Source organism: Schistosoma mansoni, chromosome 2 (assembly GCF_000237925.1).
Source record: "Schistosoma mansoni strain Puerto Rico chromosome 2, complete genome".
In the NCBI taxonomy this organism is placed as follows: domain Eukaryota; kingdom Metazoa; phylum Platyhelminthes; class Trematoda; order Strigeidida; family Schistosomatidae; genus Schistosoma; species Schistosoma mansoni.
The window spans coordinates 1,356,189-1,381,568 of NC_031496.1; the positions used below are offsets into that span (position 1 = coordinate 1,356,189).

The following is a 25,380-nucleotide window of genomic DNA, read 5'->3' on the forward strand; positions in this document are numbered from 1 at the left end:
TTATCTCAGCACGGATTCAAAAAGCTCGTTTGGCTTTTGCCAACTTACGTCACCTATGGCGAAGACGGGATATCCGTCTATCAATTAAGGGACGAGTATACTGCGCAGCAGTTCGCTCTGTTCTACTTTACGGCTGTGAAACATGGCCATTAAGAGTAGAAGATACTCGTAGGTTACTAGTATTTGACCACAGATGTCTTAGAAATATTGCTCGCATCTTCTGGGATAACCGGGTAAGTAATAGTGAGGTTAGACGCAGGGTATTAAGGAATGATGGTAAATCAGCTGATGAGGTGATGAATCTTCATCGACTGAGATGGTTGGGCCATGTGTTACGTATGCCTGAACACCAATTACCACGACGCTCTATGATGACTAGTATTGTGGATGGTTGGAAGAGAGTTAGGGGCGGCTAAACCAAAACATGGCATCAGTGCTTGAAGTCACTAACTTCTAGTCTGAGACATGTTGGTAGATGCAGACTACCTGGTTGGGGTCCGCGTGAATATCGTAACCAATATTTGGAGACTGTGGGTGACATGGCTCAGAATGGATCACAATGGCGTAGGTGTATACACTCTTTATCTTCCCTTAAACCTTGAGATTGAAATTGCTTCATAACGTTCTTCCTTCCTATACTATATCCTTATATACAATCTTTCTTTATGTACTACCACCACTAAATTAACTACTTCTATGAATCCGGTGTTGATCTTGTTGTGCTAACGAGGTATGGCAACTTGGACCGATGCATAAATGTGTCTGGTCCTACGTTGTAACTGACTGACTACGAAACGTTAGAAAATCTAATTTTTTTTTACTCATTGAGATATCTACAAATATATTATTATATTTAGAACTGTTAGCGGGAAATAAATCGGATTAAGGCATATCATGTGCATGATTGTGATGGAGCACTCTGATTAGCTAATTCTAAACCAATAAGCTCTGGCAAATTATTGGAGAAGCATCTAAAAGCTTCTTATGCATATACTATAAATATATATGAACATTTTTCTAACGATTGACTGCTGTTTACTTACCCTTGTTATTTTCAATACAATTTCGTTCCTGTTCAACGTGTTCTGATTTTGGAGGTCTTGTTGAGTGTCATTGTATTATTTATTTATTTATTTGAACACATAAATATTGGTACAAGGAAGCACCAGATATATATGCGCCACACAAATCTCATTTGATTTCTGTGAGGGATGTGATACTGCCCAGGTGCCCAAATTGAAGAAGATGGTTTTCTTAGGGGTTCACACCCGGAGCCTTTGACCTAAAGATCTGATCCACAAGTCAGTGGAACATCGAAAGGAGATACAGTCCTATGGTAGCGAGTGACCAACAATTGGTTCATACTCCATTCGTTCCATCAGGATACTGTGGCTCATGTGCACCATTGGTTTGGAATCAAAGTATTCCAACTCCTGTAGGTTAATCCTCCATATTCACCAACCCGGTTAAAGCGCCAGACATTCACTTTTCGTCCTCTCCATTTTGTAAACAACAGTAATACCTCGAGAAGTCAGTGAGTGGGACTTCCCTGGCAGAGGCTTTATACGCGTGGCCATGTGAGAGCATTTGGAGAGGGAGAGCTGGCTCTCCCCACTTTCGGCCGTACCAGGGCATTTGGGGGCGTCATTGTAGGTGGATCCTTCATATCCACCAACCCGGTTAAAGCTCAAGATATTTGCTTTTCATCCTCTTAATTCTGTAAACAACAACCCCACTACGAGAATGTAGTGAGTAGCACTTTCTTGACGTTAGTTGTATGCGCGTGATAATTTGAGAGCATTTAGAGAGAAAGAGCTAACTCTCTTCACTCTCGGCCAAACCAAGAATACTAAGCAATAGGAGTAGCTGGGTCGTTTATTAGCAGCAAAACAAGAACATAATGATTATTTTGATATGTAGACTATTGTTTACTCAAATCTACTACTAACTCACATTCTTACCACTTTTAGCCACTACTAAACGAATAGCAACAAATAAGGCTCATTAATAGAAAGAAATTAGTGTATGATAGGGAAATAATAATAAGAAGAGAGGCAGTTCAGTTAGCAAAGGTACAGCCAGAAAGAATTCTTTCAGTCAAAAAAAGTTACGTCCATTTTTTTATGAATAATGTAAAAGAAATTCACAGCAGGATCGCCACTGGCTTCTATTCTGAGCTATATCTGATAACGTCTCTAGTCACTGTGTTGCATCGTCTCTAAGACCCCAACCAGGGAGTCGTGAAGGATCAACAGAAGCCAATCCTTCACAGCTTTCTTTCATACCATGATACCATGTCATACAGTGATCAACTCTCCGCTTTTTCCAACCAGACCCAGCATCGGCACGACGTGGAACTCTCTGGGACGACATTCGTAAAATATGTCCAAGCCACCGAAATCGATGTTTCAAGATAGTGACACTAATTGAATTATCGTCGCTGTGCCCGAACACATGATACCGAACCTCTGCATTACTAACATGATGTTGCCACTGGATGTCAGCAACTATTTATATATATTCAGGAAGGAATTAATGATTTCAAACCACTCACACTATAGTTACAAATAATTTGATCTATTTGTCCTTTAGAAAACCTACTTCAGTCAGTCAGTCACAACGTAGAACATCGTACCTACGTACATCAGTTCGAATTACCATACCACATTAGCACAGAGATGAAGTTGTGATTAGCTAATTCGATTGTTTGAGTTGATTTTGTTTTCTGTATGGAAGAGTATTGAAATGGTCCAATCGACATTTGTTCATACAAAAATCCATTCATACCATTTAGAGGTCACTTAACAATTAACATCATATTTCGTTCTCATATATCATTTGGAAGATGTTTCCTAAGGTATTTGAACTTTGAAGTCTATATCACTTAGTTTAATGGAAGTAATTCAGTTTAAATGATATATAGAAACGTAAATCATGTCATCCAATAACATGCAACTTAGAAACCTGTCACGTTCAGGTTATTGAACGACATCAACTCAGTAAGATGTCAGAGTACTATTGTTATATCCCCTGGCGAATTATGAATCATAAATCTGAGGTCCATTTATGGACAAATGTAATACGCCTATTCCTATTGGATAGTTGTTAAATGAGTAACCTAAATCTGAGGTCTATTTATGGACAAATATAATATGCCTATTCCCTATTGGATAGTTGTTAAATAAGTGACCTAATCGTTTCTGTGTTCCTCTTATCATAACCTTTAGTTTGACCTTGGAACTATTATTATTGATTACTTTCCCCCTATCCATAGCCACATTGGCCAATTACTGTACAAATGTTATTTTTCTATTTTTGATATGTGTGGTCTGTTTGGTTAGTATATATAACCCAGTATGCTTGTAAATAATGATTCATATTGCTGAGGCTGTTATTTGTGTTCTGGACTTAACGGCTGGGCTAGGCAGATAGGAAGGACCGAATAGCACCCAAGACTGCTCGTACGTATTTTCTATATCATTGGACACATATATATATATATATATTAAGAGGGCAAATTGATACGTTAAAACAACTATATATACAGTACAATAAGAGACTGATCAGTTGCAGTCTTAAACATCAATGGGAAGAGACAAACAAGTGAACTTAAACTTCATCCCATTGCACAAGCAATTGGCTATCAGGACTGAGTAGCTGAGTGGATAACGCGATGGCGTTTGAAGCGTATGGTACTGGGTTCGAGTCTGAAAGTGGACATCAACTCTGAGATTCATGCACATCCAGTTGACAAGTGCCGAATAGGACGGAACACGAGCCTTTAATACCATTGCTATCCACTATCCATCATTGCTTATAATGCTTGTGAAATAAGGCTATATCGAGGCAATACGCAAAGTATGCACATATGCCAATAACAGACTGATCAATTTCAGTCATAAACATCAATGGGAAGATTCAAACAAACAATACCAAGTGAATTTATACAGTTTAATTTTGTGACTTTGAAGTCCGGCTAATTATGACGTGACTTATACGACTCATATAATCTTAGTACTGTGCTAAACCAATAACGTTCGACCGGTATGAGCAGCCTAACATCCTTATTGGTCCTTTGTCCGCCTAACTCTTTCAGTTGAGTCCAGAACGCTAATAACAGTTTCCACTATGCTAATCATTTATTTCAAGCATACTTAACTTATATACCAGCCAAACAGACGAGATCCACACCATAAAATAGGAAATAACATCTATACAAGATCAAGCCCCAAAAGTAGCTGTGAACGTTGGAGATGATAATTCATAAACTGAACATAATTTAAGAATAGTAAATTGTATCATAATAGTCTATAGATCAAAATAAAGCTTGTAATAAGAGGAGTATAGGTATGCATATTCTGGTTACTGAATAAAGTTATACAATAAGAATAGTTTTCAGAAGTACGAAATTAATTGATTTTCGATACTGGGAGTAAATACTCAATCTGTTCTGAATGTAGATGTCATATGTAAATCTTCAAATTACTACTTTTATAGAAATGTAATTGATAATTTAATGGTTGGATTTATGAGTCGATTAAAGTCAGATTGAAAGTTTTGTGTTCGATTTCTTTCGGCGGTATCATGAATACGTACTGATGAGGAGTTTCATAGTAGGATGAATTGACCGTCTAGTGTATCCAGATTTTCAATGATGGTTTAGCTTAAATCAATTCATTGATTCAACTATTAAATTACTATAATCTCCACAAAACCCCCTTTCTGATAATAATTTATAATTAGTTAGAAATCGACGTGTACTGAACTTTTGGTAGTGCACGATTAAGATACACTCATGATGTGTTATTAGTTTTGTAAATTAGTTATTTATATACAGTTGGATATAATTGTACTGTATAATAAATTCAGTTATGTAGTGTCCCCAAATGCCCTGATACGATCGAAGGTGGGGACAGTCAGCTCTCCCTCTCCAAACGCTCTCACATAGCCACGTGTAAACAGCCACTGACAAGGAAGTCCTACTCACTGCATTCTCGTCGCATTGCTATTGTTTATCAAATTGAGAGGACGGAAATCGAATGTCCGGCGCTTTAACCGGGTTGGTGGATATGGAGGATCCAGGATCCAAACCAATTGTGCACATGGATTTCAATATCCTGATGGAACAAATGGGTATGAACCTATTGTTGGTCACCGGTTACCATGTGACTGCATCTTCTTACGTTGCTCCACTGTTTTGTAGATCAGATATTCAGGTCGAAGTCTCCGGTTATGTCCCCGTAAGATAACCACCTACTTCGGTTTAGGCACTTGGACAGTATCACAGCCTACACACAAATCAATTAACTTGTATAATGCATATATTTTCGGTAACCCTTTGTACTAATATTTATGTTTTCAAATACATAATGATTTTTTCTTTTCATCATTTAATGAATCATCATTAATAGTATTATGTATTTTAATTCTTATTGAAACTTCAACCAGGAAGGTCTAGCGACGCATTATATCCGACAAACCAAAATGTAAAGATAACATTGAAACAATAATCGTTAAAATTACTCCATCCAACTCTATCCTAGGCAATCCTTTCCAGTTGTTACCAGTTGCTATTCATTCTATTCATGTCTGCTTCCAATTCTCTACACAATGTGTTCTTTCCTCTTTTTCGTTTCACTTCGAGATTCCAAGTTAGCGATTGTTCCTTAAACTTATAACCCAGTAACGTTAGAAATTATATAATCGGTTACTATTATTTCTAGATGGGCATAAAGGCAAATGGTTTATTCAATGATTACCATTTTAGTAACAATCCACTTTAATAATCATCTCAGTCAAACAAATAAATCCATATTGTCATTGTAAACACTGGGGTATGAAATTTACACTACTTATAAGTAGTCTAAAAACGTTTATTAAACTTATTACCTCACCATTAAAAGTTAATATGGTCGGTGAAATTGATTAAACTCAAAATGTAAGGCTATTTTCATTATGCGATCATACATAAAGAAATAGCCAAATGATATTTTCAAGCAACAGGCAGAAGAAATATACATTTATTACAACAAGTTGCCATGTATTTACATATTACATATACTTTCTCACGCCTGTTATCCCTCGTGAAGGAACATCGGCCACTCACCAGCATTCTCCATCCAACTCTATCCTAGGCAATCCTTTCCAGTTGTTACCAGTTGCTATTCATTCTATTCATGTCTGCTTCCAATTCTCTACACAATGTGTTCTTTCCTCTTTTTCGTTTCACTTCGGGATTTCAAGTTGGCGCTTGCTTCGTAATGCAGTTTGATGATTTCTTCAATGTATGTCTTATCCACTTCCAGACATATAACATATACATATCCTTTATTTGTTTATTTTCGTCTTTCGGTGTATTCTACCATTTGGAGTGTCTTCTCATCTGTTAACACTTTGCTTTCAATGTGCTGAAACTCTTCACTCTGTCTAACAATTTCTGTTCATTCGATGCCATGTCCCACCATACACTACTTACAAACAATCTTCTGGTAAGTTCATCTTCAAGAATGTTACAATAATATTTAAATAATAATATTAATAAATTGTGTGGACGGTACACAGTTGAAGTTGAGGAAACTCTAAGAAGCCCAGAAGGAATCGAACATATTCCATCCAATCAGCTTTTTGAAGAATATTGTAGAATCATTACGTGTAGCTTCCCTATTGGACAATACTAATAACCCCCTATGTGAGGATTGGATAACTATAATGATGATTTCGTTTCTACTAAAAACTATTAAAACCTGGCAGTTTAGTACCATAATCGACACTGTTTAGAATAACATTCCTTCTACTTGTCTTCTTCTGCCTGCTGATTTTGTTACTTGGGAGGGTTCTACCGTTCGAGTACTCAAGTTATACGTGACATACTAAGAGTTTAAGTTCAAGATATAACATAAATGGTTTAATTGAAGGTCACTGAATTGAAATTCAGATTTTAAACTACAATGTCCAAGACATACATCAAAATTTTGTAATGTTAATTAGTTAAATTTTTCATAGTTGAGATCATGAGTCAATTGAAGTTAGACCATCATGGAAAACCTGGATGTATTGGACGGCTGTTTCGTCCTATTATGGGGCTCCTCAACAGTGCGCATCCACAATCCCTTCTCTGGAGATTCAAACTCAAGCCCTACCAATCTCGCGCCAGAGCACTTAGCCTCTAGACCACTGAGTCGGTATCTAACGGTGTTAATGTCTAACTTCAACCAATCCACGAAGTTTGAGCAATCGTTCACCAATTGTCTTCAGTGAGTTGATATCTCAACAACAGACGTGGTTGAACTCCACTGGTCATTGCTTCCCACTAGAACTCCAGGACTGGTAAGTCCTGGGTTCGAATCTCGAGAGGTGGGATCGTGGATGTGCACTGCCACTAAGGAGTCCCATAATAGGACGAAACGGCCATCCAATGCTTCCACGTTTTCCATGGTTGTCTAGCTTCAATTGACTCATGATTTCAACTATGAAAACTACTGAAATCCTCACAAAACCCCTTTCTGATTAGTTAAATTATTTAATTCATGCGCCTTTAAAACCAAAAAAATTAATCAATAATGAAAATTTTCAAAACATTTAATCAATAAATTGTTCAATTTTAAACATTTCTCTATATTGTACATTTATTTATACTGTTATACAATAATAGCTTAAGGCGTTTCATATTCAATTAAATATAGTGGTAGTTCATTCTGATCAATAATTAGGTGGGTAACATCATTGATGAATGTGGAAGATCTGATAGAGATGTAAAAGGTGAGGATTGGCAAAGCAAAAGGCAGTATTTCTACAATTGAAGAACATATGGAACTCTAAACAACTGTCAACCAATATCAAAGTTACAATCTTCAATACGAACGTTATGATAGTCCTTCTGTATGGAGCTGAAGCTTCAAGAACCTACTACAACCATCATCAAAAATGTACAATTATGTCTATGTAAAAGATACTCAACATCCATTGGCTGGATACTATCAGCAACAGCATACTGTGAGAGAACAAACCAGCTTTTAGATAAAGAGGATAGGATATACATTGAGGAAATCATCAAACTAAATCACGAAGGAAGCGCTAACTTGGAATCCTGAAGGGGGATGGAAAAGAGGAAGGTCAAAGAGAATTGGAAGCAGACATGAAAAGGATGGATAGCAACTTGTTATATCTAGAGCTTTGATTCTTGCAATGGCCGCATACTACTAGACTACTTGAACGATCGACCCCGCAATGTCGCAAGAGAGAAGACAGAAGAACTAGTAAGTAGGAATTTTATTCCCAAAAACAGTGTCAAAATATAGTACAAAAACCTCATGTATTTATAGTTTTTGGCTGAAAGTAAATCATCATTTCGGACAGCTAATAGGCACATAGGGGGTCATTCTTATCCATCCAATAAGGAAGCTACACGTTGACATTCTAGAATATTTCCCTAGAAGTGATTGGATGGAATGTGTGCGGCTCTTTCTGGGCTCCTTGAAGGCTTCCTAGAGTTTACCAACGAGCCATCCTTACATAACTGGAAAGGATTACTCAGGAGGATGCTAGTGAGAGGCCTATTTTCCTTCATGAAAGGTAACAGGTGTAAGTAAGTAAGTAAGTCTGATCAGTAAAGATTGCATATATAAGTAATATTTATTATAAAATAAAATGCCTATTAACTGACAACTCAGTTAATCTTCATTGTCATTACGCAGAAACACTTTAAAAGGTAATAAAATCTAATTACATCGATTGACACTATCGATAATAAGTGACGGTCATTAGCAAAGTAGAATCTCATGCATATATGGATCATTATTAGAAGGGGGGTTTTTTGGAGATTTTAGTAATTTTATATGGTTGAAATAATGAGTCAATTGAAACTAGACCATCATAGAAAACCTGGTCTGATGGTTAAGCGCTCGCGCGCGAGACTGATAGGTCCTGGGTTCGAATGTCGTGAAGCAGGATCGTGGATGCACACCGATGAGGAGTCCCACAATGGGACGAAACGGTCGTCCAGTGCTTCCAGGTTTTCCATGATGGCCTAGCTTCAATTGACTCATGATTTCAACTTTATATGGATCAGTTCAAGTGACTGTATTTCATTAGTATATCAAGATTAAATGATCGAAACGGAGTCAGTGTTGCAGGAATATATATACTCAAGACTGTTGCCCCTCCTGAAGCCTGCAAAGCTAACCAAAATTCTTCAAGGACCTTTTTCCTCAGCTCTCCTTTCCAGTTGTTGCCAAGCCCTGTTGATTCATTTGATCTGACTCTTCTCCTCTCTAGTATTCAGGGTTCTAGGTTAGGGCTTGGCTTGCAAGATAGTTTAATGGTTTCCCCATAGTGTATTCTATCCATCACCATCATTTCCTAATCTCCTCCTCAACTGGCAGCTGGTTTGTTCTCTCCCAGGGTAGGGTACTGCTGACGGTGTCTGGTCAATGGGTTTGAAGTGCCTTGGGTAGATAATAGTTTATAAATATACTTAGTATTCCGAAGATTGTAGTGTTAGTTATCGGAGTTTCACCTCTATGCAATAGAGCTGTTTGAATATTTGTTGTGAAAACACTGACTTCGATGTTGGATGACAGTTCTTTACAGTTCTAGATATTCTTCAATTGTATGAATGCTTCCCTTCCTTTATCAAGCTATGCCTTCATATCTTCATCAGATCCTCATTGTTTATCAATCATGTTGTCCAAGAATGTAAAAGCTTCCAATTCATTCAAAGCTTTGCTATTAAGTGTGATTTGGTTGGTGTACACATTGTTGCATTTAAGGATCTTACTTTTCTATTGCGTATGTTGAGGCCTACTGCTGCAGAGACTGCTGCTACACTTGGCCGTTTTCACCTACATTTCTTGGTGTGTATAGGACAGGAGAGTGAGGTTATCTGCGAAATGTAAATAATCTAGAGGCATTCAAACTGTGCTTCCCCTGATATGTGGAGGTCTTCATGTTTCAATCAATAGCTAGTGAAGAGAGGGAAGGTGAGAGCAGATAGTCTTTTCAGATACTTCCTCTTCTAGATTGTTCTTTTAATGGTTGCCTGGTATTTCATATCCTCGTATTCATCTTATCTAGTGCTCTTCTACACTTGTTTGTTTACTTTTTCATATTCACCTTTAAGCTTGTTTTTATCGGCTGTTATTGGTTCCCTTTGATTTTTCCTTTATACATTCCTACAGAAGGTGTCTATAGAGACCTATTCCTTTTGTTATTGTCTCCTGAGGTCCAATACTTGGCATGTTAAAGTTATTTCTAACATAAATTATATTCAAAACAAAGAAGCTGCACTGGTACTCGCTTATAGTGTGTTAAAATGCTAGAAATATTTGATGACCTTTTTTTTTAGAAAAACGAGTGTCTATGCAACTTTATCAAGAAATACTAATCAAACCTATCAACAGAAAGGAAATCCAACAAATGGGATCATCCTACCATATCTAAAGGGACATATTATTAGGTTCATTTGGAATAGATGTGTACCACATAAACAAATAAAGTCACTTCATATAGTTGAGATCATGAGTCAATTGAAGTTAGATCACCATGGAAAACCTGGAAGCACTGGACGGCCGTGTCGACCTACTGTGGGACTCTTCAGCAGTGACCATCCACGATCCCACCTCACGAGAGTCGAACGCGGGACCTATCAGTCTCGCGCCAGATCACTTAACCAATAGACCACTGAGCCGGCATCCAACGGTGTTGATGTCTAATCTCAACCAATCCATGAAATTTCGTGACCAACTTCCATTGTACTGAGGTAGATACCTGTCTCTACCTGACATGGATTAGCTCCACTGGTCACGACTTCTCACTAGAACTCCAGTAATTACCTCATGGAGCTAGTCACTAGTGAGCATATGATTATTATAAGGGGTTTTGTGGAGATTTGGTAATTTTATATAGTTTAGATCATGAGTCCAAGTTTTCCATGGTGGTCTAGCTCCAATCACTGCTCTCTAATTGGCGGTATTATCACGTTCTACAATAACAGGGCATCTAGGTAACAAGTTATAACAAAAGGGGAAGATAATCAATATAAATAATCAGATAACCATAGGTTAAAGTTCGACATACAACTTATCAGTCATCTATGGGGAAATTCGAATATGCCCCTTCTGCTTTGAGTTTATACTGATGATATTGTTCAGAGGAACAATAGAAGCTTGACGATCAAACTATCCAGCTTAGAAAAAGGAAAACTATCTATGTTAGTACATATATTTTTAATGTATATTTATTAGACACTCAGTTCATATGATTTTCATATTTTCTTAACTATAATCTATTTTATGAATCAACTTTAGTTATATCTCATTTTGCTTCCGAAATGCCGTGGTACAGCCGAGAGTGGGGAGGGCCCGCCCTCCCTATCGAAATGCTATCATATGGCCACGAGTATATAGCCTCTGACAGGAAATTCCTACTCACTACCTCCTTGTGGCATTACTGTTGTTTACGAAATTGAGAGGATGAAAAGTGAATGTCCGGTGCTTTAACCAGGTCGGTGGATACGGAAAGTCCACCTAGGGGAGTTGGAAAACCCTTATTCCAAATCAATGGTGCACATGGGCTCCAGTATCCTGATGAAATAAAATGGCATATGAACCATGGGGCTGTATCTCCTCACGATGCTCCACTGTCTTGTGGGTTATGTTTTTACTTATTCTGCTTTCTGATCCTGTTATTTATTCATTTAATCATATGGTTTCTTTTGTGGTATGGGTTACTTATATCCTCATAAGTAGTATATAACGATGGTCAGACATAGAATGTATTTCAGTAGAAGACTGATAAGGAAAGAACCAAAACGGGACGCAAGTGGTATGGAAATGCATGAACAATAGTAATAATCAGAGACGATGGAATGATATTTGCAGAAGGAACGTTCAAGAGTAAGACAATTGATTGATAGTTTACACATTAACTATTTACTGTATGGTTGTCAGATTTTAATGAGATAGTCTGTAATTTCCGTGACAAATACAGTCGATTGTCCCCTCTAGTGTTCCTGTTCATTACATTTCGACTTGATATATAGAGGGTATATTTGCTATCTTTCCTTATAACATGGATGGGGTTTTAGAACATGAAAATACCATGAGGTAGTAGATGTTACCACATAAGGTCACTGAATCCAGGTCGTCGTGAGACATCAGCGATGTTAATTGAAGTATAAATAAGATAGCATCACATTATGGTTTATCAATAGGATGTTAATGTAATAGAATACGACTTCTTTGAAAAATGCGATAATCTTAAATAATTAAAATATGAGATAGAGAGTCATCTGAAATAATTTAACGCTTATACTATAGAATTCATCAGTAGTTATATTGTACCGTTACTTACATACGTATATGTACCGCATTTCAACTAACTAGTTAATTTATAGATCGCAGATATCAGAATTTTCAATACGAATGTCAAGACAATTCTGCTGTATGGAGCGGAAACGTGGAGAACTAAGAAAGCCATCATTCAGAAGATACATGTGTTTATTAACAGTTGTCTACGTAAAATACTTCGGATCCGTTGGCCAGACACTATCAGCAACATTCTACTGTGGGAGACAACAAACCAGATTCCAGCGGAGGAAGAAATCAGGAAGAAGCGCTAGAAGTGGGTTGGGCACACTTTTAGGAAATCACCTAACTGTGTCACAAGTCAAGCCCTCACATGGAATCCGGAAGGGAAGTGGAAAAAAGGAAGGCCAAAGAACACATTACACCGGGAAATAGAAGCAGATATGAAAAAGATGAATAACAACTGGAAGGAACTGGAAAGGTTTGCCCAAGACAAGGTTGGATGAAGAATGCTGGTCTGCGGCCTATGCTCCTCCACGAGGGGTAACAGGCGTAAGTAAGTAATATGAGTGTCAATCCGAATTATGTGATCAAGAATCAGTAACAACTATGTATCATTTATAAGATGTAACTATGCTAATTTTATTTGATATATGATTTGATGCTCAATAAACGGCTTGATCATAGCCGGAACAATGAAGAGTTTGAGTCTGCATAACTTGAGGATAGATTTCAGCTACATATGAGTAGAACGCTCGTTCCTTCCTGTGAAACCATGCCCTTTGGGTCATTTGAAGAACGGTAGAACCATACATAATGAATTTAAGGTTAGAGGGAGTAGTAATACTATCATTTGTATTGGACTGTTGCACCAGAATTGTTCCTTATGAATAATCAGTTTTAAATACATACGTATGCTATGTGAAATGGATACTAATTTTTATCCAGTTTATATTATGAACTAATACCAAACGAAGAAAGGAAGAGTGCAACATGATTAGAAGTCTCATTGTAGTTTGAAACATTTATTCACGATCCATTTAACGGTATTCGAACCCGGACTTTCAGATCTCTTGGTGTATATTTTAAGTTTAAGCTAATGAAGTTTAGATCCAGTGATTTATACTGTTCATTTCAGTCTATTAGTAAATTGGTACGATCCTTATACAGTACCATGGTACTATTGTGGTGTATGCTACTGATGTCAACAGATATGAGTAGCATGTATCATCAATCGAAAGTGGAATACTTAGCAGCAGAAGGTTAAGAAGATCAAAGAAAAGAGAATCAGGACAGTGAATAATTGCTGTGGAAATGAAGGAACTGTGAAGTCTGAGACGATTGACTGATATTTGCAAAAGGAACAGTGAAGTTTGAGACAATTGATTGACATTTTGCAATTTAAGTATGTACTGTATGGTTCTCAGATTTTATAAAGATGTTCTGTAATTTTAAGTTCAAATATATCTGGTTGTCCCCATTTGTGTTCTCATCCACTAGATTTGGTGTCGCTGCCAACTAGGAGGGTGGTAGAATGCTATTCTGCGGACGCCGTTGTGGGCCTGAAGCTAAAGTGCCAGTTGGAGCAGACTGATGCGGAAAGGTGACATCGAGTGTTTATTTCCTACATGTTCTACTTAGAAAGTAACTAATCCTTTCAAACTACACAAACGTCTCAATAGAACGAATCAATTTACTGGTTATTTCGACTTTCTTTTATAATGAACTTAGTTTCACAAAATACCACATCATCCTTCTGAATAGACAATCAGTGAATTATATCTAAGCTTAAATACGTTAAATGTAGTCGTTTTTGCTGAAAATGCATTTATACCATTGAAAAACGTATTTCATGTTATACCCTTTTCAATCTATTAATTTAATTTTTGTTGAACCCACAACGTATTTAACTTCTTCATTTAAATAATTAGAACAGTTCCTTCCATCCTACTTTATGGCTGTGAAACATGGCCGGTAAGTGTAGAGGATATTCGTAGGCTGCTAGTATTCGATCATAGGTATCTTCGAAGCATTGCTCGTATATTCTGGGACCACCGAGTAAGCAATGCAGTACTATGTAAGGATGTCAAATCAATTGATGAAGTAATGAAACTTCATCAGTGGATATGGTTGGGACACGTATTGCGTATGCCCAACTAACGACTGCCCCGACGAGCGATGTTTTATGGTGTAGGAGTAGATTGGAAGAAATCTAGGGGTGGCAAGACTAAAGCGTGGCACAAATCCATGAATTCACTGACAATTGAACTGAGACATGTTGGTAGGTGTAGACTACCTAGTTGGGATCCGAGAGATGATAGCAATCGATGGTTATAGACCTTGAATGACATGGCTCAAAATCGTTTGCAATAGCGAAGGTGCATGCACTCTTTATGTTCTGCCAAATTCTAATCTTCTGAATTCTTCAAGTCCCTTTCTTTTTTCTCTTTCCAAATTTGTTTCACTGGATTATACTCCTTGAATAACATCTTCAAACCCTTATCTTTCCAATTACTGCTTATACTCTAAAGTAAAGGGATACATATCAGCCCATTCACAAAATGGGAATGATTCCTAAGCAGCAACTGTTAATTAATCGAACTGTTTTTATTTAAACACATGAACACTGGTACAAGTAAGCATCGGAAAGATATGCGCCACATAAATCATTTGATTTAATATGAGGTCTGGATACTGCCCGTGGGCTCAAACCGAAACAGGTGGTTTTCTTAGGGGAGCACTCCCCGAGCCTTTAACCTGAAGGTCTAATCTACAAGGCAGTAGAACAACGTCAGAGGATGCAGTCCCGTGGTTTCCGGTGTCCAACAATAGGTTCATACGCTATTTGTTTTTTTAGGATCCTGTAGCCCATGTGCACCATTGGTTTGGAATGAGGGTTTTCCAACTCCTCTGGGTGGAACCTCCGTGTCCACTTACTCGATTAAAGCGCCGGACATTCGCTTTTCGTCCTCTCAATTTCGTAAACAACACCCCCGCCGCGAGAATGTAGTGAGTAGGACTTCCCTTGAAATGGTTGTATACTCGTGATCATGTGAGAGCATTTCGAGAGGGAGAATTAACTCTCCCCACTCCCGGCCGTATAAGGGCATTTGGAGGCAGTAACGTATGGTTGACCGAAGTATTGACAATCCGAACATTTCCGAAGTAATGATCAATGAATTTGAGTGATTTACAACAATATATTACAAAGGTGAGATGGTTCCTAATAAACAAAAAAACCTAATTAATATTACGGAGCCAACCAGATATTACTCAGAGACGAATATGAAGAAAGACATTTTCATTGTTTGTGTACAACAAACTGAACACAGTGGTTATGTTAACCAACCGCTAAACAGATTAGCTAGTGCTCTAATATCGTGTACATGACTAAAAAACAGATGCTTGTGCAATGTTGAGTGCTATCTGATGATAAGTATATGATCACTTAAACGATGGAAGAAAAAACCATGAGATCACACCGTGAAGTTATTGACTGCTGTGTTGATCCAAGCCTGTAGGTACGAACTGCCTGGTTGCAATCGATGCGATACTTACAACTAGTAATTAGAGAAACTGAGTGATACAATGTTAAATTGTTCGTAGCTGCATTCTTTCGTTAGTTTTTTCTACACCTTAAACAAGATGTCATCTCTTATTCTATATCAATTAAGCTCATTTCTTCATAACTGTACATCTTGTTAATTGTGGTAAATATACAGAATATTAGTACACCATATTCAATCAGTCATCATTAACACAGGACCTATCAGGAATGAACAATTTATGCGGATTGATATAAGACCTTTGTCACATAGCACATATTAAGAATTTCAAGATAATTGTTTGAATGGAAAACATGTTATCATGACGTAACTCCTATTTATTTATTTAAACACATAAATATTGGTACAAGGAAGCACCAGATACATATGCACCACACAAATCTCATTCGATTTGTGTGAGGGCTGGGATACTGCCCAGGTGCCCAAACTGAAGCAGGTGGTTTTCTTAGGAGGCCACAGCCGGAGCCTTTGACCTGAATGTCTGATCCACGAGGCAGTGGAGCATCATGAGGAGATGCAGTCCCATGGCAGCCGGTGACCAACAATTGGTTCATACGCCATTTTCTCTCTCAAGATACTGGAGCCCATGTTCACAATTGGTTCCGAATGAGGGTTTTCCAACTTCCCTAGGTGGATCCTCCGTGTCCACCAACCCGGTTAAAGCTCCTGCCGGACATTCACTTTTCGTCCTCTCAATTTCGTAAACAACAGTAATACCATTAGGAGGCAATGAGTAGGACTTCCCTGGCAGAGGCTATATACGCGTGGACATGTGAGAGCATTTCGAGAGGGAGAGCGGACTCTACCCACTCTCGATCATACCAGGGCATTTGGGAGCCACATAACTCCTACATAAAGAAAATTGAAGCACTCAAAACTGATGTATAGATTAACTGTTTAACCAAAATAAAATTCTATCCCACCCTCATCCATACATATATATTTATATTGATGGAACATAGACATGAACAGAGTTACTAAGCTCCTAATGCACAGAATACCTGGTATACACTCTAAACATATTTATATTCTCCAACCGTGCACAAACAAACAAAAAAAACACACGTAAAAGTCGAATCATAAGATAGAAAAAAGGGAATGGATAAAAAAAGCACCGTAATTTGAAGAATCGACACACATATCCCCACTTCCCTTATTTACGTACAATCTATATATCGAAAGATATGTGCATATGAAATACAAATAAATATATATGTATATATATATATATTTATATAAGTAAATATTATAGAAAATTAATAATGGGAAATAATTGAAAAAAATAGTAGTAAACCACCGTAAAGATACACACCACTGAGGGGAGAGGGCGGGATGAAAAAACATATACCCTATCATTATGAAGTGGAAAAACAAAATTATGTCAACTCAACCAGTCATTGTACATACATACACTCACTCACACATACACACACGAACACATATACATAGAAAAGAAAAATAGATATGCGCAACAAAAATCTCTCCTTCTTCATGATCATAGTCAATAATAGAATCATAAAAAGGGGGGGAATAAAGGGATTATTCAAAAGGTAATAAAAGAACAGAAAATCACAACAACAACAAATTTTTTTTACAGAATGGTGATTAACACCTGTATAGTTTCGTTCCAAGTAAAGAATGATAAGAATAATATGGAAAGTTTGTCACATTCTAGGATCGTTTAGATAATTCATTTGATAACCAATCTAATCCTTCAAATAGTCCTTCACCTTGTGTAGCACAAGCAAGTTGGATATGCCACTATATTAGGATGATAATAAATAAAAAAAACAATGTGAACATTAACGATATACATAACATAAACTATGTGGGTATGTGGTTTATGAGTGAGAATTGAATTATGACTTATCTATATATACTACTAATGAAAAATTAATTTGATCAAGATCGGAAGAACCTTTACTGTAGTAGTAAGACAATTGGGATCAAAGATTGATCCTTTAATTTTGTTGAACACATCGACCAGCTTACTTGGGAGTATCATCAGCATTGGTAAGTGGATTGACACCAGTTTAGAAAGTTCAGTTGATTTGTGCCGACATACGTTACTTGCAGTATAGGCGAGATGTTCACCTGCTAACCAAAACGACAAATATACCGAGAGCCAATTCGCTCTACTCTATTTTACAGCTATGAAACACGGCTTTTGAACATAGAGAATATTCGTAGGTTACTAGTATTTAAAAATAAATACTTTTCAATAATTACTCATGCACGATAGGATCATTGAGTGATCAATGCTGAGGCTAGAAAGTATAATACGTGAAGGTGGTAAATCTGTAGATAAAGTGTTAGTGAGTCTTTATCAACTGAAGTAGTCGGGATATGTATTACGCATGTCCAACCACTGTCTACAGCAACACGCGGTGTTGGCTGATGGTGTAGCAGTATGTTGGGAAAAAAGCTAGGAACATCCGAGCCAAAAAGTGGTACCAGTCCATGAAGTTACTGACTGTTGGAGTAAACCAAGCGAGTACATGTGGACTGTCAAAAGTTGAGGTTTGTGCGATTGTCGTGTCCAATATTTAAAGACTCAGGGTAACATACCTGAGAATCATTCGAAACGGCGACGTATTCATCCCTTGTCTCTAGATTACCTTGTGAAATTTCTTGATTCTACGGATCCATATATTTTTCTTGGATCATATATTCTATGCCTAATTTTTCCCATTACCATTAGCATTACCACTACCTCTACTACTCTGGGATTAAACTTGGCGATTTTATTTCGTTACAGCAACAGATGCTCGATATCACGGCTTGTTTTGTCACTTGCTAATAAAGGGCATGAGAGATTTCGGCAGCTTTTAGGGTCGCTCAAGAGCTTTGGTAAGGTAAAAATTTACCTAACATTTACATCTACTTTAAAATAACCAACCAAGCGATAATATTAGCTTTTACAAACTAAATGTATTAAATCTGTATATAGAAACATCATCAATTTATGTACTCGATTTTAAAGTAAACTTTGTGTTGGAGCTAGCAATATATATGGGTTGACCAAATCGAAGCAGGTGGATAGTTCTGAAGCTACGACTCAGTAGTTGAACGTCAAGTTCTTTAAACATAAGACAAATTCTCTACTGCAATAATAGATTCTGAAATAAGTGGAAGGTATTTACTACTCTAAATCAGTATCCACACTAACCGTGCAAACTGAAGAAATTAACCACTTTTTAAGAATAAAGTTGGATTTTTTTTATAACTGGTTGTTCCTAATATAAAACAGTGTAACTCATATACCAGTGTCTTAACCACTAGGTTATTGCTTCACGTTTGTGACATGAAGCTGAATAGAAACGAAAAGACTAAATTCATCTGACATGATAGACAAGTGAAACAGAGTAGGATGAACTTTTGCTAATAGAGGCAAGTGAAGCATGCAGATGGCCACTAAAAGTTAGTTCCCTAGCAATTGATGATTTATATACATTGCAATTTGTTTCAAAAACTACGTTTGTAGAGGTGAAGTGATATGCTCTTTGAAAAACTCTTACCTAATAAATTTTTCTAGAAAATTGTTATTTAACGGGATTATACAATTCACCATCTGGTATTAAAACGTCTACTGATGAGATCGTTGATACACATTTAACTGTCACTCATTTCCAAAATAAAATGGTATGTGATCTTAACTTCTAACCCCATATTCAACAAAAAACTTTAGAATCACATTGGACGGTTTTATCTTAGTCTTTTGTTCTGTATACTATGATTCATAACTGGTAATACTGAAAAAATCAGTTGCATGGTGAAGTAAATAAAACTACATGTTAGCAAAGGAAAGACATAAATTGGAGAAAAAAGTTTAACTTATCTACTTACAGGTCTATTTCGAATTTCACGTAAACGCAACTTTTCAGCAACTTCCGCAGTTGACATAGCATTTGGTAAATCTTGTTTATTTGCAAAAACTAAAATAACAACATCTCGTAGTTCATCCTCTAAAAGCATTTTATTCAACTCTTCGGCAGATTCACTGATACGATCACGATCATTGCTATCAACCACAAATATGAGACCCTAGAACGTGTCGTGATAAACACATCAAATTTACTTGTGTATTCTGGAAATAATGTCTCCACAAGCGTCGAATTTTATCTTGACCACCTACATCCCACACTGTGAAATTAATATTTTTGTACTCTACAGTCTCTACATTGAATCCAATTGTTGGAATTGTTGTGACTACTTCGCCTAATTTAAGCTTGTATAGTATTGTCGTTTTTCCTGCAGCATCAAGTCCGACTGCAAAAATCGAAACAGGTTACTTTATGTGGTAGAGATACATGGGCAAAGCAACTGAAGTTAAAAATAGAAAGCGAAGTGGAAGACATCACAAGCTTTTTGTTGAAGTGTACCAAACCAGACGGGTTTCCAGAAAAACTGTTTTGGAGAAAACCTGATACGACTTGGTGACTGAGAGTATGTACACACACAACTTTCAAACACACAGAGGTGTTATCCCATTGGTCATAAGTTAAGACCTATTTTACCTTCGCTTGAACTACGTGACACTGCAATGTTTGACATCAATGTGGTTAAAGGTCAAATATGTAGACTTGTGGATGGTTCTCAAGGTTTACATTACTTATAACCAGTTTTGTGATGAGTAGCAAGACAAAAGTGACTATCGGTTCATATTTAAAACAAAGTAATTTTTCTACTTAATAACTAAAATGCTAACTTTACGGTTCTTAAACATTGGAATTGATAGACTTTAGCAACCAAAATGCTTCCAACCCATTGAACAGAAATGAAAACAAACGATCGCTATAGTCAAACATCTGTAAAAATGTGGCATTAGCATTAACTAAATGTGTTTGCAACTTAATTAAGAAATACAATTAATACACTTGGATCTAAGTTATGGTTCGTATGAAAGTTAATGATACTCACGAAGGAACTGAAATGAGGATTGAATGAGACTTACTACTTGAAAGTCCATTGTCCCAGATAATATGCGAGTTCCAACAAATAGATACGATAGATGGTGAGGTCATACAAGTGGTGATTTGCGTAGTCTACTCAAAGTACTAAGCGACCACCTTGAAATGTATACATGCTTTACCATAATTGACACCTGACACAAAACTTATTCATATTTGCCAAACAGGAAATGTCCTGTAGCAGGAAGGTGACACGACTAGCATGTAGACATTTATCAATTATCCATGAAACGATGTCAAAAACACAGATCTACATCTGAGTATATGTTTAAAGGTAGCTAGGTATACTACACAACGCATAGTGCACTTCTGATTTATGAAATTACTACTGGTGGAATCTGTCCGGCAGAACATAGGATCATGTGAAACACGTACACTCCCGCACCAAATTTTAAGCGTCAAAAGGTCTAGGGAACTGATATCAACACTAAAAGGTTGCTAGCAAGGCTCTAAAGCAAGTGATATAGGTACTAGGCATCAACCTGTTTACCATATGTACATAGTCTCCGACTCAGGTCCACAGGAGGGCATTACTAATGGTTTGAAGCAACTAACACAGTGTAACTAAAAGTTTACATACGATAATAACAATAAAATAAGCAGCTGAACCTCCACATACAGAAAAATAGGATATATGTCAGGCATATGGTCCCTAAAAGATCTGATACACAATAATTGCAGACAAAGATAAATTGGTCTTTCTCACTCATTAGAATTCTCATGGACTTCTTCCCAAATAATCTTTGAAAGACCGATGAGATTGTTAGACCCATGATGCGTACACGTAATGCCGTAACGCAAACCTTTTAAAATCCGTTCATTAAGTAATTCAAACAATGTGGTTCATTCTATAACTCTAGTCTTAAGTATTACTAATCTCATCCACTTTAATAAAGGTCCAAAAATTTTCCGATATTTGAACTTGATTAGTAGCCTGTTATGTCGCACATTATCATGTGCTTCGCTGAAGTCCACTCAAACTATATCCTCTAGTTTTACACCCTTACTGGATTCTTTGAGGAGTGAATGTTAACTAACCTTATCCTCTGTCTTTTACTATAAGAACCGCTTGAACCTTCCGTTCAATTTGGATATGGTTTCAAGGTGTCTCAACTATACCATCAATCTCAAGTGAGTGTAGCGGTAAATAAATTCCCAAAATCAGTAGCTCTGTAAGTCTTCGACATCTGATGCTGGCCTCACTAGTTCTAATGAACTCACCTACCTGAAGGCGCTCGGTTATGCATCCACACCAGTCCACGAGTGAGTACACCGGGCTTCATTTCTACAACCGCTAGCCAGTGTGAATAGTCACTTCTCGATATATCGATATTCCATCAAATATATCTTTTAGCCTCTTCGCTTCTAACTTCTGATTTCACTGAGTTGGCATATTTCGATTATGAAATGTGTTATTGGTTAAGGTGTTATCAAACCTCAAATACTCGTAGCATCTTGAGTGTTGAGGTCGACGTGATCTGGTGCACCTATTCGTAAACTGTGTGTCCCTTGTGGGAACTTTATATATCATTTCTTTAATTTAGTTTTGATACGCTGTGATATTTTTTCCGTATTTCCTGATTTTTACCTCCTTCATTGCTATACTTTACATTCATCATGATCTAACAGACTCTTACGCCATCCTCGTTTCAGCTGATGCCATTCAAACCTGACAACATCAAAGCGTGGTTCTGTTACGCAGTAGCTTACTTCCATGGACACAGCTTGACCGCTCCACGTGCACAATTCCTCACAATAGTGAAGGCACTAGCGCACGATTTCAATAGATATTTCACACCCAGTATGTTTACTAGTGATGTTTTCGAAGCTTATGAAACTCTAAAACGGTCTATTCTGAAACGTGGAGATGTAACCGATAAAAAAGTTAAATCAACTGCTGAATAACATCAATTTTCAACATGGCTCAGCAATGGACATGTCATTACGAATGAGAAAAGTAATCGATCAAAGGACTTTCTACAATGCCCTGTTTAGACAACTTTTCTTGTCTAAGCGTCCTCAACAGGTGCAGACAGTACTTGTCTCATTTTAAAACAACGCTGTGGTCGAGCTGGCCGCATCGTCATACCGAATTCTGAAAATCACCAGACCTTCGAACGCCGGGGTTTTTTCAGTCACAGAAAAGCCTCGAAAGACATGAAATGATGTTAAGGAACTGTGCCATACTCTGATACGTTACCTTAGTATTCGTCATGATCGTAGATGATCCCAAACTCATCGGAGGAGTACTTCACGAAAACCATCTGTCTCTAGATCATGGAAGACAGGTAATCTCGTTTAGTGCTGATGTCATAACCAGTACTGAAAATCTGCCCAAAACTGCAGGAAACCCAGATCCCAACCGACTGACAAGTAAAACGTTCCTGGAAACTTTCCAACCGGCACGCACTAACAGCAGCTGTCGCCAGCGAACGTATCCGTCTGTTATACGTCACTGACGTGATTACAGACGTTTGCTACTTCGTCCACACCAACGAAGAAGTTAGAGTTTTTCCAGAAAATTCTGACGACAGACTGGATGAAGCAGTTTTCAACAAACAGGCAACGAATGGGAAACCTATCACAATATGTTTATATTAATGTGGTTTTACGCAGACCCATCCACTGGATCTTTGTTGTTGAAGATGCTTTTATGACGGTCATTAGTAAAGACCTGCTGCAACATTATAATTTACTCATCGATACACGGAAATGGAGGTTAATAGACGGAAATACTAATTTATCTGTTTGTGTAACTTCTTTTTCCGATTATAAATTATGCCAAGTTAAAGTAGAGCACACGACCGATCCATACTTCCAACGAATACTCGATAAATACCCTGAGATATATTAAGTGCAACCGAAATTGCTATGTGTAACGAGCAATGTTACACATCACATCACGATTACTAGACCGCCTGTATTCTCAAAAGCGCGCCGACTAGCTCCCGAAAAGCTTAGGTTGGTCAAAAATGAATTTGACCATACCATGGACTTAGGAATCGTTCGGCCAATAAACATCCCATGAGCGTCCTCCTTGCTCATGTGCCCTAAAAAGGACAGCAATGACTGGCACCCGACTGGTAACGATCGACGACTGAATGTGGAAATCATTTAGGGTCATTCTTATCATTATTATTCACAAACATCGTATGGGTACATAAGTGTTGTGAACAAACCATTTGGAGTTTCTTCAAAAATGCAATAATATACAAGTTTCAATAATGTTAGCATTATATTTACCATATTTGAGAGGGGAAAGACAAAGAAAATAAAATGTTAATAATAGAATAGTAATAATAATTCAGGTTCTGTGTAATTGATAAGAATTTTGGATTGATTGTAATGAGGGAAATGAAGAAATTGAGGAAATGGAGATAAAGGAGACATGAAATACGCAAATAGTTTAATAAACATGTTCATGAACACAGAACAAGAATAAACAACTATGTATGTATCGCCAAATGAGTAATAAAAAGAAAATAAAACAAAATAAATTAATGAGTAAATATCTTCTTGTTGCGGTAAGATACGATGTCAGAATAAGTGTTTGTGCAGTCATAGTTTGGAGTGATGCTATGAAAGTCTCGATTAAGTGCAAAGAATAACCAATAAGTATGAGTCGTATTTGCATAGTGAAAATAGAACGAGTCTAATAAGTTGATTTGAGCTGCCTCACATTCACGATTTAACAGCTACCTTGAAAGGTACAACTGTCTTTTCGGAAATTGACATGGTTAAAGCATATAATCAATTTTCCATGGCTGCTAACGACATTCCCGAAACCGCTATCTTCACACCCTTCGGTCTCTATGACATTTTGAGCATGCCTTTCTGCTTAAGTAATGATGCAGATTTTCAGGGATTCGTCGACAATGTCTTTCAACGTTTCAACTTCGTACATGTCCATGTTGACGACTGCTTGATTGCAAGTCCAGAAAAAGAATCTTATCTCCAGCATCTGGGCCTTTGTCTTCGAACGAATACAAAACCACACCATTACTGTAAACATTCAGAAACGTCAAGTGGGCACCGACTTCCTTGATTTTATCAGACACGCGACTGATGCTCAAGACATCCGACCTCCTAAATGCCAAGTGACGACCATTCTGGACTACACAGTACTAACCATAATCAAGCAATTATTCACGTTTAAAGGACTAGTAAGTTTCTGTAGACGGTTCGTACCAAACTGCGTGTCCCTTATGTAGCCTCTAACCGACCAAAATAGCGGAGACGCGAAATCCATTATTATGAACGATTGAGCGAAAAAGGACTTCTCCTCAGTTAAGGAACCTATCGCCAAAGCAACATTGCTCGCACAACAGGACACTGAAGCACCCGTTATTATTGCAGTATACACATTCGACTCGGCATCCAGGGGGATCTTACAACATTGAGTAACCAACACCTGAAAGCTTTGGTTATTCATCTCGAAACTGTTGCACGACATTGAATCGAGGCATAGCACATTTGGTAGGGAACTCCTGGTCATGCGTTGTACTGTACGACACTTTCGGTACTCTGTAGCAGGCCGAAAAT

General features: G+C 37.4%; 1 protein-coding gene across 1 annotated transcript; it reads right to left on the bottom strand.

Moving 5' to 3' along the window:
• Positions 1 to 16,873: 16,873 nt before the first annotated feature.
• On the bottom strand, positions 16,874 to 21,645 carry Smp_088650 (putative adp-ribosylation factor, arf). Its single transcript, XM_018795280.1, has 4 exons — positions 21,545 to 21,645; positions 19,947 to 20,137; positions 19,715 to 19,912; positions 16,874 to 17,629 (listed from the first exon to the last, which is right to left on the bottom strand). The coding sequence occupies exons 1-4, from the start codon at positions 21,609 to 21,611 to the stop codon at positions 17,540 to 17,542; spliced, it is 546 nt and encodes a 181-aa protein (XP_018649608.1). The 5' UTR covers positions 21,612 to 21,645; the 3' UTR covers positions 16,874 to 17,539.
• Between the last annotated feature and the right edge of the window lie 3,735 nt (positions 21,646 to 25,380).

What these genes read in the sequence shown, in the direction of transcription:
- Smp_088650 (XM_018795280.1), bottom strand. Translation starts at nt 21,611, where the DNA reads ATGGGTCTAACAATCTCATCGGTCTTTCAAAGATTATTTGGGAAGAAG. An exon ending in GTCCATGAGAATTCTAATGA is followed by an intron (nt 20,138 to 21,544) that starts GTGAGAAAGACC and finishes CGATTTTTGCAG; the next exon opens with TCGGACTTGATGCTGCAGGA. An exon ending in ATTATTTCCAGAATACACAA is followed by an intron (nt 19,913 to 19,946) that starts GTAAATTTGATG and finishes GACACGTTCTAG; the next exon opens with GGTCTCATATTTGTGGTTGA.